The 17805-nt window shown below is 36.7% G+C and overlaps 3 protein-coding genes and 1 pseudogene across 3 annotated transcripts; all 4 read left to right on the top strand.

Annotated features, from left to right (window-relative positions):
• The first annotated feature begins 1684 nt into the window (after nt 1–1684).
• On the top strand, nt 1685–6043 carry LOC114720355 (G-type lectin S-receptor-like serine/threonine-protein kinase At4g27290; annotated as a pseudogene).
• Nucleotides 6044–8549: 2506 nt separating this feature from the next.
• LOC114720360 (G-type lectin S-receptor-like serine/threonine-protein kinase At4g27290) lies at nt 8550–9751 on the top strand. The gene is made up of 2 exons (XM_028906006.1): nt 8550–9607; nt 9694–9751. Exons 1-2 carry the CDS (start codon nt 8748–8750, stop codon nt 9749–9751), a joined length of 918 nt encoding a protein of 305 aa, XP_028761839.1. The 5' UTR covers nt 8550–8747.
• LOC114720356 (G-type lectin S-receptor-like serine/threonine-protein kinase SD1-1) lies at nt 9646–12265 on the top strand. The gene is made up of 7 exons (XM_028906003.1): nt 9646–9996; nt 10083–10196; nt 10642–10784; nt 10862–11072; nt 11169–11406; nt 11480–11630; nt 11719–12265. Exons 1-7 carry the CDS (start codon nt 9771–9773, stop codon nt 12025–12027), a joined length of 1392 nt encoding a protein of 463 aa, XP_028761836.1. The 5' UTR covers nt 9646–9770; the 3' UTR covers nt 12028–12265.
• Nucleotides 12266–16488: 4223 nt separating this feature from the next.
• LOC114720359 (calcium-binding protein KRP1-like) lies at nt 16489–16845 on the top strand. Its single transcript, XM_028906005.1, has one exon. The coding sequence runs from the start codon at nt 16489–16491 to the stop codon at nt 16843–16845; it is 357 nt and encodes a 118-aa protein (XP_028761838.1).
• The last annotated feature ends 960 nt before the right edge of the window (nt 16846–17805 follow it).

Genomic DNA, 17805 nt, shown 5'->3' with positions numbered 1-17805 from the left:
CATCCTATTATTTTATTGATTTTAATAAGCATTCTTTTTCCCCCATTGGAATGCAAGGGCACTCGCAAAGCCGTGTAGAAGACAACAAACTCGATCAGAGCTCAATAAATTCCCGTGGTGAATCATATAAAATTGTTGTATCGAACGTCTCAAGATAAGCATCTCGAACAGTCTAAACATGCACTCAATTATGATGGTCCAATCTTGCATTAGGAGATCTCTTGTATTTTTGATTGAGCTGTAAAAGGAATGATTCAGGAAAATTTTGTTATGAATAAATGTGGGGGTTTCCATCGAATTAGTGGACACACTGCCCTAAGCAATTTTGTAATATATGTTTGTCATCCTCTAGCGCCAATGTCAGCTGACAATTTCGGAGGAACCCGGTAGTACGAGGGAAATACAGGGAAGAAGATATGCGGAAAAATTTTAATGAGTTTTATTTAAAAAAAATTAAAGAATTGTCGTTTTAAAATTTTAATAGAAAGAGAAAGTAATATAAAAAATAATGAAAATTAATGAAAAATTTTTATTTTATTTTTTTAATTTTTTAAATTGAGCTTGTTATAATTTTTCTTTTCCTCTCCCTTCCTCTATTTTCCTCGTATCAAACGAAGGCTAAGGCCTGATGAGTGATCACCATCAGGCTGACAGTGAAAAAAGAAGACCGGTCATATTCTTAATTTCTTTGTTTTTTTTTTTTAATGTGTCAGCTAGAGTTTATTTGCTCGCCGGCCTCTTCTTGACTGTTCTGCCCAAGGTCGTGAGAGATTTTAGGTGGTTGATGCAGTCGTTTAAGACCTCTAATAAATTGAGAATCAATTTTTCCCCATAATATTATTTATTATAATTTTCCTTTTAAAGTTCCGTAATTGTGTTTAACTCGGGAGAAAAAAAAGAAATTACTGTAATTCCTTGTTCATCTCTTTCAAATAGTCACCTTCAACCATAATCTTTTGGTTGGAAGCACACTGGAATTTACAACTTTTTGGAAGGTCAAAGCTGAAATTAGAATCAAACTTAGTAACTAATTTGATCCTCAAGGTTTTTCAGGCACGGAGAACCTGGACCGAAGAGAAGCCATTGGATCTTGTAACCTACAGATATGATTCATCCATGTGGTATTGTTATCTTTGTATCTAATCATATTATATGTTTTGGACGGAAGAAAAGAAAAGCAAAATTTATTCTATGCATTCATTCTTGACGTGGATATAAGCATGAAAGTAAAAGGAAAAAAAAAGAAAAAAGATATGCATAATATATTACTCCTCCGGTCCTTAATATAGGACCCAATTGGTGAGTTGGCTTTGGTCCTAAATATAAGACCCATTTCTCATATTTATCAATTATCTCTAAATTACCCCTATGGATACCCTTTCAACCATAATTAAGTAGAAGAGAAAGATGAGGTATTAAGAAATATAATTATGGTATTTTAGGAAAAACGTGTCATATTTCTTATAATTAACTAACTTACCTAACTTCCTTAATCTAATCAAATTAGTTAAATGGGTCTTATATTAAGTAGCGGAGGAGTATAAAATTTCTGTTGGGATGTGGATTGCAGCTAGTTGCAGTATAAATAATCATTGGATTGACTCTGACCCAGGGTTGAATGTGCTGTTGTTACGTCCTTTTTGTCATTAAAGTATAGTGCGATGCAGGGTGCAGACAGGGCCGAGTATCCTCTCTTCATTACGTTCTGTGCATCATTATCATCAAATCAATTCCACATTTGTCTATTGCAGCAATGGCCTCAAGTTAATCTTCGCCAATTTCTATCGATCTTCCTAGTGGCTAAGTTCAACGAGGTAAACCAGAATGTGGATTTTCATTATCTTATTTTAGATTAAAGAATTGCTTTCTTAAAATCCGCTTGAAAAGCGCTGTAAAGATCAGTGCTTTCCTGGACTGCAGGAAATTCATGAAGGCGTGAGAAATGAAGGCAGAAGAAAGCATATTTCCGGTTGAAGATGTCTCAAGCAGCAACAAATCATAAACTCACTGTTCACTGAGGCCCGCATCCTTGAATCCATTACCCCTTCAACCATCGCAGCCAGGTTTGTGTCTTGCTTCCTTGACCTTTACTGGGTGGCAAAAGCTATAGATTGGTGCATTGAGTGGTGATGAAGAACTTTATTGTACTGCTTATTTGCATTAGTTTGCTCTTTATAAGAACCTCCACTTCGTTAGACGGGATCACTCGGAGCCAGCCTTTAAGAGATGGGGAGACCTTAGTTTCAAGTGTAGGAGTATTTGCGATGGGCTTTTTCAGTCCTGGAAAATCGAAGAATCGATACTTGGGTATATGGTACAATCGTATTTCTCCTTTGACGGTGGTATGGGTGGCCAATAGAGAAGCACCAATCAGTGATGGCTCAGGAATTTTAGTATTAAACGATCTTGGAGTTCTTGCCCTGGCTGATGGCACAAATAGGACTGTTTGGTTGTCTAACAATTCTATAATGGCTGAGAAGCCAATTGTACAGCTCTTGGACACAGGAAATCTTATTATTAGTGACCAAAAATACAGTAATAAGGACCACTTCATATGGCAGAGTTTTGATTATCCCTGTGATACCTTATTGCCAGGAATGAAGCTTGGATTCAACCTAGTCACTGGTCTGAATAGGTTCCTATCTTCTTGGAAAAGTCCGGATGATCCTGGTCAAGGGGAACATATACTGAAATTAGACCCTCGAGGATATCCACAATCATTTCAATTGAGGAGAAATGTCATACATTTCAGGGCGGGATCGTGGAATGGCCTTTATTTTACTGGATATCCAGTTCAGAAACGAAATCCAGTATACAAGTCTAAGTTTATTTTCAACGATAAAGAGGCATATTATGAGTATGAACTCGTGAATAGCTCAGTTTACGCCAGAATTACAATGTCTCCTTCAGGCATTGGGAAGCGTTTAATATGGGGTAATCAAAGAGGCACATGGGAGATTATCTCAGCTAACATGGCTGATCAGTGTGACAATTATGGTTTATGCGGGGCATACTCTATCTGTGATTTCAGTAGCTCCAGGGTCTGTGAGTGCTTGAAAGGATTTGTACCAAAAAATGTGGAACAGTGGAATATATCAGATTGGTCTGGTGGGTGTGTTCGAAGTGCTCTATTGGATTGTAATAGTATAGATGGCTTCCGGAAGTATATGGTGTGAAATTGCCAGACACATCTTCTTCCCAGTTTAATAAGACCATGAACCTTGAGGAATGTCAGCAATTATGTCTGAGAAACTGTTCTTGTACAGCATATGCAAATTTGGATATCCGTGATAGAGGAAGTGGCTGCTTACTTTGGTTTAAAGATCTGATTGACATGAAGCAATTAATGCAAGGAGGACAAGACATTTTTATTCGCGTCCCTGCTTCAGAGCTAGGTGCACGCTTCTTCCTTGTTTATATTTTTTTCGTGTGTTTTCTTCCTATCTGATGGAAACCACTTCCAGAATTGATATTAGATCACAGATTATAATCCACAGCAGTTCTAATGGATTAAGGTGCACAGTGATGAAGTAGGAAAATCATAACCAAAGTAACACAGGAACCTAAAACCACCTCTAGCATTTGAGAGGCTAGAGGCTCTCCCACAAACCACTCACGTTCTGCTTAAACCCTCCCTTAACCTCACTCCCCAATATATACAACTAATAGCCTTTTATCTTCCTCTCAGTCATACAGCTCACACACTTCGTGCGATTTACTCTTGGCCCATTAAATAAGAGCCCGATAGCTATAGGCCTAACACGACCTCTTCAACCTTTATGACTCTTTTACTTGTTTGATCGTGATTCAGAGTGATCCCCAGTTCCCCACACCCACCCCCAAATGAAACGATGGGGGTAATGGAGAGAGAATTTCCATGATGATATTGATAGTCCTTTCAGTTCTGCTATATAACATTTGATCCACAAGCAGTAGCAACAATAGCTAAAACAAGTATATGGGAGTTAAAAACTTTTGGTATTTGATCATATGCGCAAAAAAAAAAAAAAGAAATTACATTTTCACTCACTGCCAGCTTTGTCTGAATCATCGAGTGATAATTGTATTTTGATTTAATTAGACCTTGTTCTCTTACCTGTAGTTAGCATCAATTGAAACATTGTGATTAAATTGGTCACTAATAATAGTCTCCATTTGGCAGACTTTTCTGAGAACAAACGCTATGGGAACACCAATAAGGGAAAGCTCCTAGGAATCGCTGTTGCTTCTGTTACAATAAACATGGGCATGATACTTATAATTTTTGGATTGATTAGATGTGTACGGAAAAGGAAACCCAAAAGGTCAGGTGAGCTTCAACATTTTCTAAGATCTGAGATAGGCACCCAGAAAGCACAGAAAAGGGATATGTTTTGTTATGGCAATTAATTTTTGGAATTCGTCATTTTACACCATTGCAGGGATGACAAAAATATATTATAGGAATCCTTACTACAATAACTTGAGAATGGAAGACACAGAACTACAAATATTTGATTTTTCAGTCATAGCTAAAGCCACTGATAATTTTTCAAGCACCAATAAACTGGGAGAAGGTGGTTTCGGATCAGTGTACAAGGTAATATAATATTTTCTTTTCTTTTTTTAAACCTGAAAGTGATATAACATTGTTCAAATAAGTGTATTTCAATTTTCTAAAGATTTCTAAGTATTCTATATGATGATTTGAAGGGCACTTTGGGACATGGACAAGAATTAGCCGTGAAAAGGCTATCTGAGAATTCTGTTCAAGGATTGGAAGAGTTTAGAAATGAAGTTTTGTTGATAGCCAAACTTCAACATCGTAACCTTGTGAAACTTCTTGGTTGCTGCATTGAAAGAGAAGAAAAACTGTTGATCTATGAATACATGCTGAACAAAAGTTTGGACCACTTTATTTTTGGTATGAACCTTTATAGGTTACACTTCAACATCTTTGGTAGTGCTCTGTTTTCTTTAGTTTTGAACACTAAGAACGTAGGAGTTATGCTAAACATGTCTCTCTAATTCAATAGATGAATCTAGAAACAAGTTGTTGGATTGGACAAAGCGTTTCCACATTATTAATGGCATTGCTCGTGGACTTCTCTACCTTCATGAAGATTCTAGATTGAGAGTTATTCATAGAGATATGAAAACTAGCAACATTTTATTAGATACAAATTTAAACCCAAAAATATCAGACTTTGGCCTAGCTCGAACATTTGGGGAGATCAAATTGACGCCAAAACAAAAAGGATAGCTGGAACATAGTAAGGTTTCCTTTTCATGATTCATTGTCCTATGTTACTGTATTTACATAAAACTTATTTCAACTTGCACTTTTTTTTTATAGTGGTTACATGCCTCCTGAATATGCTGTGCATGGACATTTCTCGATAAAATCAGATGTTTTCAGCTTTGGAGTGATAGTGCTAGAGATAATAAGTGGAAAGAAAAATAGAGAATTTTCAGATTTAGAAAACTTCTTGAATCTTCTTGGATATGTAAGTATAATGATTTGACTTCATACCTGACTCATCAAATCAGAATATGGCTTTTACCTTACTAACATGATTCCCACTCTTTCAGGCATGGAGACTATGGAGAGAAGGAATGGCGATGGAATTAATGGATCAAGCCTTAGGAGAGAGATTCAATCCATCTGAAGTCATACAATGCATACAAGTGGGCCTGTTATGTGTACAACAAATACCAGAAGATAGACCCGACATGTCGTCTGTGGTTCTAATGCTGAACGGAGAGAAATCATTGCCCGACCCTCATGTTCCTGCTTTCTACATTGAAAGGAGAATACCTGAAGCAGATTCTTCCTCGGAAAAATGCAAACCTTCCTCACCAAATGAAATGTCCCTTACAACATTCGAGGCAAGATAGTGCACATAATGGCTTTACTTTTCAGAATGGGATTCGTTGATTATTCTAAATCAAAAGAATATTCAGATGGTATAATCTCTCATGTTAGTCAGCCGATCTAATTCTTACCTGGTTGTTTTCATTTGCGTTATGAGCCACTTGTTAAGCAGGAAAAAATTTCTCTAAAGATTTTTCTGCATTTTTCCTAGCCAAGCTGATTGAGATGACAAAGGCTAGATTAATTCATGAACTTTGTTTTCTATAATTCACCTAAAAGTATTTATTTCCCAAGAAAATTGAACATAGGATCGTATGGCTTCCAATAGGAAGATGATACTTTAAAATCGACGCTGCTTTTTGCATATGTTGCAAGTTCAAGCTCCCATAGAGAGCTTCTAGGGCACCTTTATTGTTTCGATAGGGGCATATTCCCTGATGGAACAAGATTTTGTTTGTAAAGTTCAGAAGAGATTTGTCAGGTCAGCTTGAACTTTATAACAGTTGCCTGGAACTAAAAGAGAATCTGCGAAAGTGAAAGACTTGGTGTGGTGGCAACTCTTATTCTTGGAGTAAAATACATTCATCAGTAGAAAATCACTCTGATTGTGCTGTAAAAGAAGATTAAGTCCTAAAAAACTTCTTGACATTCTATATAAACATCTAAACCAGCAGTTGAACCCCCGCCTGACTAAACTCGTCGTTGTAAGGGACGATGAAGGCACATTAGTTGCTCCGGTTGTCTCAGGCTATTTCTACCTGAGCCAGAGCGGCATTGTACATAGGTTCTTAATCAAAACTTCAAAACATCAAAGAAATTGGCCGAGTCGCACTCAACGAGCATCAGAGTATCAGCCTATTCTAACAAATATGCTTCACAACTGCTACATGGAATGCCATCTACCGAGGATCAATTGGACTAATTCAACATCATTTATTCAAGATGATTTATATACGCTTGATGATGAACTGCCACCTACTAAATCTTTCAGTTAAAACCCAGGCATCTAAGGTTGAGGTGACGAGGATTCACTACTCAGAATTATAACTATGGACAACATGCTTGGCCTTCTATTCAGTCGCCAATTCATCCAAAACAGGTTGAATATACTCTTATATCAACAAAACTAAACATGAAGACCCAGTAACCCATTAATTAATTGATAGTGCAAAGAACCTCAACTATTATAATCTGACAATTAACATAATTCAATATCTGATGTTTGGCATGAAGGGGAAAAGACCAGTGCAATCAAAGCCAGAAACGTAGTAAAAAAATGGTTCAAAACTTGTTTTATTGGGATTTTCCTCGTATTGCTGCAGATTTTTGCCTGATTAGAGTTGTCCCTTAGCTTTTTAGCGACAAATTTTGGACTATCGATTGATTTTTCGCACTTCCAGGAATGAATGGTGTGTTACACAGTGGTAAGCTTCTCTGGTGGAAGTGTGTAACACATCTTTCTCTTTTGGATTGCGAGTATTAACCACTATGATGAATATTATTTTTCATATTTGTATTTTGGTAACGACAAAGAAGACTAGAGCAGAGACTTGTTGCAAGCGATAATGTCATTGTTTATGGAGGAAGCAGTCAATATCAACAGCGCAGGGGTGGGTTCTAAAGGCATAAATATGGCTGATAGGTTAGATAACTGTCATCTGGAGGGGCCATATTCATTGATATCGGAGTCTTTTTTTTTTTCCCCTCATTCACGTGCAGATCAGCAAAGGCTGGCCATACTTAGGATCTCTGTGACTTGTCACCGTTCCCAAATTAATGCACCGATTTCTTTGTACTGTAACAGGTTACACACACACACACACAATAGGGTTACATAAATGTCTTTTGTTAACTGTTCTTGGGAAGCAACTTGGAGGTCATATTTCAAATTCATGTTGACTATTTGCGACATAATATTTAAATGCTCTGTTTTACTCATCCAAACCAGAGTAAGCATTTTATTCCACAGGGCCGTGGTTTGCCACGGGAAAATTTTTAGAAAATTACGAGAAATAACGTCGTCTACTATAACTTGTGCGTATTTCAGCGTGTTATTCTAAAAAATTTTGAAACTACCAAATATGAGTAAGAGGATGATTTTGAAGATATTACGTCGATGGAGGGCAACGGTCGGGTCAAAAGAATGATAAGCCGACTGCAACCTAGTTGAAAATTTTATGTGAAGGGAAAGAAGACGTTAATTTGTTAAAGGTTTACGGAATGAAAAATTTCTTTCGCTGCCGGTCTATCCATATTTATTATGGTTCTAAACTGCGGAGACTTAGTCTCATGCTCGCGCGCGTCTCCTTTGAAAGAAAGAACAGACTCTTCTTGAAAGCATATATTCTGTCCCTCTTCATTTTGTTCTTCTTCCGCTAATTTAAGCTTTTTATTAGTAATTATCTAAACTGAAATGAAAATAAGAAGGGCAATAGGATATTAAAATTTAGGCTCGTTCTTCCTGAACCGATTGGATATATCTGGATCCTTGAATCAACAAATTCTGAGACTTTTGTAAGATATCTTATCTGCCAAAAAGTTAACTAGTGTTGACGTTTGGAGCTGGGGAAAACATACGACCAGTGAAAAGGGGAAGCATCAATGGTCAACAGGGATATAGTACTCCCATAGTCCCATTAAATGAAACCCCTTTCCACGGTAATTTTCTGACTCGGTCTCGCTATTCCCCTGTTTGAACCGGAAACAATCAACGCGACGCATTCATTTTAGTCTTCTACGATGAATGTGGCCTCCAAAGTAGTTGTTTTATCTCCTTAAAGTCCATTCCAATTCGAAGTTCGAATCACAAGCTAGAATATTCATCAAATTCTAGCTTTTAAATTCCCGCCAGTATCTCTTCAACAATTGCACCCGCCTAGCCATAAGAAAAACGATGGAAAGCTTCAGAAAGCTTTCTGTGTGTTTTTTGTTACTATGCTTCACAAGCATGTCCTCCACGCTGGACATGATAACCCCAGACCAACCCCTGCGTGATGGCCAGAATAAAAGTCTGGTTTCAGATAGGGGAATCTTCGAAGCTGGATTCTTCAACCTTGCAAATTCAAAAAGCCGTTACGTGGGAATTTGGTACAAAGACATTCGCGAAAAAACGATCGTATGGGTGGCCAACAGAGAAAACCCACTCCACAGTGCCTCAGGAGTTTTGCAGATAGACAGTGATAAAGGAGTTCTTAGAATCTTGGACAGCAAAGGGATCGAAACTTGGTCCTCGAATGCATCGCAACAAGCAGAGAACCCAGTTTTGCAGCTTTTGGATTCAGGAAACCTAGTTCTGAGAGATGAAAAGAACTTGAGCAGCATACTATGGCAGAGCTTTGATTATCCAGGCGATACTTTTCTCCCTGGTATGAAAATTAGAAGCGACATAAGGACAGGTAAGTATATGGGTCTGACTTCCTGGAAGTCACTGGAAGATCCTACCCCTGGTGAGTATTCTATGCACATAGATACTAAAGGCCTTCCTCAGCTAGTTGTCACAAAGGAAAACAAAATGACATACAGAGCAGGACCGTGGACTGGGCTTGGTTTTACGGGGACCCCTGAATTGAGAACCATCAAATCCGTGAAATTTATTTTTGAGCTAAGTAAAGATGAAGCCTCCTATGAATATACTGTTCTGAAGAATGCAACTCTAATGAGAAGCAGACTGACGCCACAAGGATATCCACTACGTTTGACATGGTCTTCTCAGGAAAATAAATGGGAATATTTCTACCCTAGCCAGTTCGATCAGTGTGAAAGCTATGCCTTGTGTGGTCCAAATACTAATTGCACCGGCGGCACTGACCCTAATTGTAAATGCTTGACCGGATACACAGCAAGCACGTCTGGTGGGTGTGTTCGAACTACTCGACTTGGATGTGGAAGAGGAGATAGCTTTCAAAAGTACCAAAGGATGAAATTGCCGGACACATCTGCTTCCTGGTACAACACTACCATGAGTTTGCAGGAATGTGAAAAACTATGTTTGAGAAACTGCACTTGCGCGGCATATTCTAATTTGAACATCAGTGATGGAGGAAGTGGCTGCTTGCACTGGTTTAATAACATTGTCGACTTGAGAGAACTCAAAGAGGGAGGACAAGACTTCTACATTCGAGTATCTGCAGTTTCAGGCCTAGGTATGTGCGTATTATTCATATAATATTGTGTTTCTCGATAGCATGCTCGTGTGTGGATTATATTCAGAAGATCTCAGATTCTGCAGTGAAAAATGGCATGGACAAGAGGAGGCTTGCAGGAATTGTGATAGGCTGCGCTACATTAATCATCAGCATAGTAATACTCGGATTGATAATTAGGAAGAAGCTCATGCATCCAGGTGATCAATTCATGACCACTAGATTGCGTTTTTTTTTTTTTTCCCTTTCAAGAAATGATGACTAGATTTGGAATATCTGTGATCTCATACTTTTAGCAGGAGAACTTATATGTAACTTTATGACAAGATTAATATTTCATTTTTCAATTAAAATAAGGCGAGTACATATAAGTTTAATAATATGACAGGTGAGTGGGATTTTGTGGTTGTGGTTAAGTCTGAGGTCTTTTACCACTTAGAATCATTGATTGAATGTTTTGAAAAAATGTTTAAATATTTTATAATTTTATTGAAAATCTTGATGGCAAATATACAGAGAAGAGAACCTAAGTCTAAACATTTTTAACGCGCACGCAAACACATACATTCTGCCTTTAGATTTGGTAGTTCTTATTTGTTCAATAATCAATTATATAAAGAACTCACCCTCCGGCCACCATTTCAGGGAAAGCAATTTATTGGAGGGACAAGAATGACAAAGAAGACATTGATTTGCCAATATTTGAATTTTCAACCATTTCTAATGCCACAGATCAATTTTCAGAGAGGAATAAGTTGGGACAAGGTGGTTTTGGACCGGTGTACAAGGTAACAGATCTATAATTGACCAAGTATTTCTTTTCCTGAATCACCAAACTTTTAATTTTCACAAAAATGTTGCACAGGGCGTACTAGTAGATGGACAAGAGATTGCAGTAAAGAGACTCTCCAAAACATCAGGACAAGGAATGGATGAGTTTAAAAACGAAGTTTTATTGATTGCAAAACTCCAACACCGCAATCTTGTAAAGCTTCTTGGTTGTTCTATTCAACAGGGAGAAAAGTTGTTGATTTATGAATTCATGCTTAATGGAAGCTTAGACTACTTTATTTTTAGTATGAACTCTATACACTCTGTGGCTTTTATATCACTAATTTTAATCAATTTTATTTAGTAGTTTCCATGCTAACTTGAAAGGTGAAATATGTCAGATTCAACAAAAACTAAGCTACTAGATTGGACTAAACGATTTCATATTATTGATGGGATTGCTCGAGGCCTTCTCTATCTTCATCAAGATTCAAGATTGCGAATAATCCATAGAGATCTTAAAACCAGCAACATTCTTCTTGATATTAATATGAATCCAAAAATATCAGACTTTGGACTTGCTAGAATTTTTGGAGGAGATCAAGCTGAGGCCAACACAAATAGAGTGATGGGAACATAGTATGTATTTAATTAATTTGTTTTTTTTTTGGTGCAAACCCTTTTAACTTCTCTTTTCTTTATTATATTACAGTGGTTATATGCCTCCAGAATATGCAGTGCATGGATCTTTTTCTGACAAATCTGATGTCTTTAGTTTTGGAGTAATGGTATTAGAGATAATAAGTGGGAAGAAGAATAGGGGATTTTGCGATCCACATTATCGTCTTAACCTTCTGGGACATGTAGGTTTGATGAATAAGTTCCTTCAGTTGCAACTAATTATGAGAATTATACTTCTCATTTGTTTGTGGCTATTGTTTTCCTTTTCAGGCATGGAAACTATGGATTGAAAAAAGACCCATGGACCTAATGGATGAACAACTGCAAGATTCAGTTATTTCATCCGAGCTGTTAAGATGTATTCAGGTGGGTCTATTATGTGTGCAACAAAGACCGGAGGATAGACCCAACATGTCCACTGTGATTTTAATGTTGAATGGTGAAAAGTCACTTCCTAATCCAGGAGAGCCTGGGTTCTACATTGGAAGTGATAATCAACCCTTAGCAGATTCTACTATAAGAAGCAGCGGAGAGTGTTCAATTAATGAAGCTTCCAACTCAACATTAGAGCCAAGATAGAATGCCAAAACAAGCTTGAACCTTCCTATGTCTCAAATTCCATGTAATGTCTCCAAATAAATTTAATTTCCATAAGCTGATGAAAACGAAGAGGTCGATGACATTAGGGGCGCGCAACAAGTCCATCAAATTGATGTTTATATAATGTCAGTGTGCAATGAATGTGATAGCTTATAATGCATCATTTTGTGTAATTATACCTGACGTTGGAAGAAGCATATGCTGGTTCTACCAAAAATTGATGATACATTCACAGCTGCATGAGCTATAACACGTCAAGACTAGTGAAATTACAAGAGCCAAAAAAAAGAAGAAGAAAGAAACAGAGAGAGGTCCTATAAAGTTGATAGCCAAAATCTGAAAAAATCTCTTGATTAAATTCACAGTATTAGGAAGTTCAGTGACTCTAATCAATTGTAATTTGGGAACCAACGTAAATAACTCGGACCCAAGTTAGAAATAGATGAAGAGGTGAAAGAGGAGTACCTCAGGTTGGGCAATTTGAGCAATCAAGCCACTTATGGATCCCATTGACATCCATCAATCTTTTCGAAATAAATATGGATTGGGATGAGTGAATTAAACAGCAAGGTACACGCTTGTTGTGGAGGCAAAGGAGGTTGGGAAACAAAGACATGTAAAGCGATGATGCTTACAGAACAACCTGTCAAGGTCAATATAGGATAATGACAGGTTAATCAATTTTAATGCAAGGCATAATTATACAAGGCTCACATCATTGGTGTAATTAATCGCGAGGGGCCATTCGTTGATGTTGAAGTACTGTTACTTCACATGCAGAGCCAAGCAAACGCTGTGGGTAACTGATGTAATTAAGAGCCTTGTTATATGTCAGTGCTCACAGGTTAATGCGTCAATTTCTTTTTAATAGCAATGACGGCAAGCAGTACGTCGTAGCAATATTGCGAGCTTAGTGCAGCAAAATGTTTTTGCCAATACATCTTATTTAGCTTAATGCAGCAAAAAGAAGTTAACTTTTTTCTCTTTGGAACAAAGAAAGAAGTCAGGTAGAACCGTACAAGGAGCTAAAGAGATGGATGGACATTAAAAATTCAAAGGGACTTTGTAACAAGCAGTATAAGAGTGCTCAGATTCATAATAGAATTGCAGAAAGGAATGAATGGGGAAAATGACATGCTTAGATCACATACCATAATACGACGTAATCGGCTATAGATGGATGAACAGGCACAGTCACAATCAAAGGCACAGAAAGAGGCCATTATTGTGGATTTGGATCGATCTGAGGTTGCCAAGATGTGGGAGGGAGCAGTAATCAGCTCAGACAAAGTAATGGTGAGTACGAAGTTTAACCACTTTTGCCACCTAAACCCATACTTGCTTCCATTAACCCCCCGACATTCCTAATCCCGTCCATTATAATCCATCTTAATTAGTTTCATTTTCAAATACTACTTATTAGTATCTATTATGTTTATTTAATTAGTTTCATTATCCATAATTATTTTAGCTTATTAATCTTCTTTATAATGACATATAGCGCAAGTCTATTAGGATTTCTTTTATTCTGGTTTTACTTCTTTATAATAACTAGCACGTGCTATCTCGCACGATGCGCGAGATGCATTAACTTCACATATTTAATCTTGAGATTTAGACACAACATAATTAATATTTTCACCAAACAAAAAGATCAATTCAAAAAATGATTGACCTACTACCAAAAAAAAAGTTCTTCACAGGTAAAAAAAAGACTTCCCTGTAAAAAAGTGTTGTTAGTTATATTCTAGATTAAAAATCCAAAAAATGCTTATAAATAGAAAAATCAGTCAGAAAAAATGTAAAAATATCTCAAATTGTTTTATAAAATAATTCAATGTAAGATTATTTTATTTATGATAATCAACGGGTTCAGTTGGCCTACACTATAGCCCCACGACATAAAGAAAAAAAATTCTACAATATATTGGGCTCAACCCGCAATGCAAGTAGGCAACTTCTTTATTGAGAGATGAGCTAAGAAACTAACTAAACGACAATATTCATTTATCAAATTTTTGACCCAACATACCCCTCATCCGTGGGTTCAGCAGGTGAAGAGGTCAGACACCCTCACTAAGAGAGCAGGTTCGATCCTGGATCATGTCGCGGCGCTGGGGGAGGCATCTCCAAAGCTAAGGCCTCATAGTTTGTAAAAAAACCTTTCAGTGGGGCCCCAGTTGCTACGGCGTTGGGTTGAGTTGGGGTCAAGAGTTATATGCCCTGCCTTTAGATCGTAGGTGAGTCCAATCCCTTTTTAAAATCTTGTCACCAAAAAAAAATTTTTTTTTACTCAACATACCTCGTAGCTGTTCTGTGATAAAAAAAAAACAAATAATTCAAGCTAATATGAAATACCGAACAATACCACTGTGCATTTTTCATGTTCATGAGGTCTGACATTGCTTAAGACCTATAATTTTTCAATCATTAAGGTCTAATATTTTGCATTTATTATATACCAATCCAAGTCAAGAATGGAAAATCGCATTTTTCCTGAATAGAGAAAATAAAATAAATGGATGGCACAAAAAAAGAGATAAAATAAAATAAATAAAAATATAACATCTGTAGGTTTTGTTTTTATAGAGTTGCACAAAACAATATCAAATCATTCTTACTTTATTGAGGACAACCTCTAAAATTTTTGGGGCGGGGGGGGGGGAGGAACTGATGAATTTAAAAAGCTCCTTCTTTTCTTTTTTTTTTTGGTGAACAGCTCTTTCTTTCCTACTAGATCAACCTCTGCAAATAAAAATATGAAACAAAAGATACATGAATTTAACATATGACGAATTCACCAATTATTTATTAGGTAGCTTTTACGGGGAAAAAAAACCGTGGCAATGGTTTAATTAGGCTAAATAAAAAAAATTATGAATTCAACTCTAAACAAATTCCTTCACCTCTCCACGTGAACGGACTTCCCAATAAACTGAGGACTACCAGCCTACCATGCCTTAATGATATTTGTAAGTCTTACACAACAACTACCCAACCTATTTCATATTGCTACAGTTTATCAGCAAACAAACTCTGATAGACTTATATTTCATAAATTTAAAAGCAAGGAATATATGAGCAAATGTAAGGAAAATCTAATTTACATGTCTGCTTGATGCTGCATTTCAAAGAGAACATTGATTACAAATACCAAACCCATAATCCGACCTATGTCATATGATAAATTTTCAATTTTTAAACCTCTTATATGCTTCTTTTTTAGGAAAAAATAAAACATGTGATGCATATTTTTTTTCTTACCGTCATTCATATAAATCATCTTATAAAATTTAAAATATATACATATATTTTGTATTTAATTTTTAAACTCGAAAAACATCAAAATGAAAAAAAAATGAAGTTTAAATTTGTACATTTCAGAATTTCTATTAAACGGAGCATTGCCGGCTAAAGGGGCAGTTGGGCACGCACGTTAATAATACGGGCACGTCAAATTGGACTAGCTGGTAGACAAGTATCTTAGGTTAGGTTATTGGGACTTTAGGAATGTGAGCAAATGCATTACATTGACGCTTGTAGTGAGATCATTCCATTAATTGGGAAAAAAAAAACCATCAATGACCATTGAAAATTAAGAACCATTTATTCTCATATTTCTCAAGTGATATAACATATTTAGGTGAGTAATTAATTAAAAAGTGCCTCATGATTTTAAACGGAGGGAGAATAGAAAGGGCATTTATTTTTCATATTAATAATATTAATTAGAGATAAAAATGAAATTTATATTTAATGGCATAGCTAATTTTTTAATTGAGGTAAAAATAAAATGTTACTTATAATTTTGGATCGGAGTGAGTAAGTTTTGTCCACAATATATACCAGAAAAATTTTTACTTTCACAGTTATTTAAACATCATCCAGAAAACTTTTGAGATGCTTATTGCAAGAAGCGGTAATTGAAATTTCTCTTTCTTTACCAGCACAGTAACTGAAATTTATAAGAAGAAACATTGTATAAAAAAATTTATAAACAAAAAGTGTTCTTTGATTACTAAAAAAAGAAAGTCACAACACGCGGCTATATTCACCGCGTCAGTTGTTATTAACTTTTGCGGCCACTGTCTACTGTCAAGTTGACAACTTAACCAAAGTAGAGAACTTTCGCCAAGTTCATCTTTTTACCCGTAGCGTGAAGTGAAACTTCCGATTGTCCCACTTGCACAATTACTCGTGGACGTTTTTATCCTTCACGACCTTCTGCGAAAGCCATGGGCAAATTCTGGACTCTCAAAAAGAGACGAGTAATTAGCTTCTCCTGACCTGTAACTTAGTTGTCTCCCGCGGTTTGTCCTTGAAATCCCGATTCTTTTCTCTCTTCCCCTCTTATATATTTCTTTCCTTACTCTTCCTCATTTATCTCTCGCCTCTCTCCATCTCTCTGCTTCTTAGCATCTGAGTCTGTTTTTTTAAACTATGGCATCTCAAAACCCAGAAATTAATTTCCAGGATTACTTGCCTATTATGGCCAACAAACGGGGTGGAGATGGCTTGATAGAAGAACTGTGTAATGGGTTTAATCTATTAATGGATTCTGATAAAGGGGTCATCACTTTCGACAGCCTCAAGAGGAATTCCGCTTTGCTGGGGCTACAGGATTTTGCCGATGAGGATCTTCGCTCCATGTTGAGAGAGGGTGATTTTGACGGTGATGGCGCCCTGAATCAGTTAGAATTCTGCGTTTTGATGTTCAGATTGAGTCCTGAGCTTATGGAGGGATCAAAATTGTGGTTACAGGAAGTCCTTCAGCAAGAACTCAAAGATTATGTCTGATTTTACCCCATCTTTCTTCCATTTTAATTTGTCTATTTAAGGCAATTGCCCGTTTAGTTGTAACCAAAAAGAAAGAAATGAAATCGAACAAATTATTCATTTGATTTTTCCTTGATATCCTTCGCTATTATGCCAGTGTACCAGCCAAACGCAATTGTTTTCTTTGACCATTTCGAGGATTGGCATCTGTTTGTGCTTGTTGTTCAAACCTTACACACTTCTTTAATTCTTTTATATCTGAACTGGTTATGATTCCGTCCAGTTTAGTTGTAACTAAAAGAGTGGACTAGGTGAAAATGTGAGTCTTCTTGGTGTCATTATTGGGCTTCACGGTTCGTTAGGTACGCGTCGCTGCTAGTAGAGAAAACAGAGGACTTGGTGGACTTTGGTAGCACATTCATTCTCTTTATTGACTTTGATCTCTTCCGCCTGTGACTTATGGACCTACCTCTATCATAAAGATATTTATGGAAGTATCATTTTAAGGAAGCAGTAGTATTACAAAATATAATTTTCAAAGGCGTGTTTCTGCGGATAAGGTTGCCCCTGTTCCCATTCATGCTTGACTTCACCTAAAAGCTAAAACAAGGATGCAGGGCGAGTGTGAACATCGTGACTTATACAGGAATATCCTTTTATTTCCATTTTTATAATAGCTGCCGGGAGAAGGAGACCGGGTTTCTATGTCATGTTGCCTTTTTTTTTTTTTTTTTTGACCTGGAACTTTGTTATGTTGCTGGGAACTTGGAAGTTGACGTACATTTGAGTCTAACAAGGTTTCTTTTCCTATTACATGCGGACCAATAATATATAAGACTTTGCAAACGGTTCGCAAGAAATCTGATTTTTCAGCAGACGGCGATATATTATGAAGGTTGCGTGATGTTTTTGGTCTGCACTGCAACTTCTTTTTTCCTCTTTGAGCGAAATCTTTGAGGAAAAAACAAAAATCGTATACAG

The sequence above is a fragment of the Neltuma alba genome, unplaced genomic scaffold (genome assembly GCF_004799145.2).
Source record: "Neltuma alba isolate B1F8T4 unplaced genomic scaffold, ASM479914v2 tig00011975_pilon, whole genome shotgun sequence".
Classification (NCBI taxonomy): Eukaryota; Viridiplantae; Streptophyta; class Magnoliopsida; order Fabales; family Fabaceae; genus Neltuma; species Neltuma alba.
The sequence above is the reverse complement of the archived record's forward strand: the minus strand, read 5'-3'. Positions and strand labels throughout refer to the sequence as shown.

Bases quoted from the DNA above. Each gene is read 5' to 3' on its own strand.
- LOC114720356 (XM_028906003.1), top strand. From the start codon at position 9,771: ATGAAATTGCCGGACACATCTGCTTCCTGGTACAACACTACCATGAGT. The intron at 11,073-11,168 runs GTATGAACTCTA...GAAATATGTCAG, and splicing joins CTTAGACTACTTTATTTTTA to ATTCAACAAAAACTAAGCTA. The intron at 11,407-11,479 runs GTATGTATTTAA...ATTATATTACAG, and splicing joins AATAGAGTGATGGGAACATA to TGGTTATATGCCTCCAGAAT.
- LOC114720359 (XM_028906005.1), top strand. From the start codon at position 16,489: ATGGCATCTCAAAACCCAGAAATTAATTTCCAGGATTACTTGCCTATT.
- LOC114720360 (XM_028906006.1), top strand. From the start codon at position 8,748: ATGGAAAGCTTCAGAAAGCTTTCTGTGTGTTTTTTGTTACTATGCTTC. The intron at 9,608-9,693 runs GTGTGAAAGCTA...CCGGATACACAG, and splicing joins TACCCTAGCCAGTTCGATCA to CAAGCACGTCTGGTGGGTGT.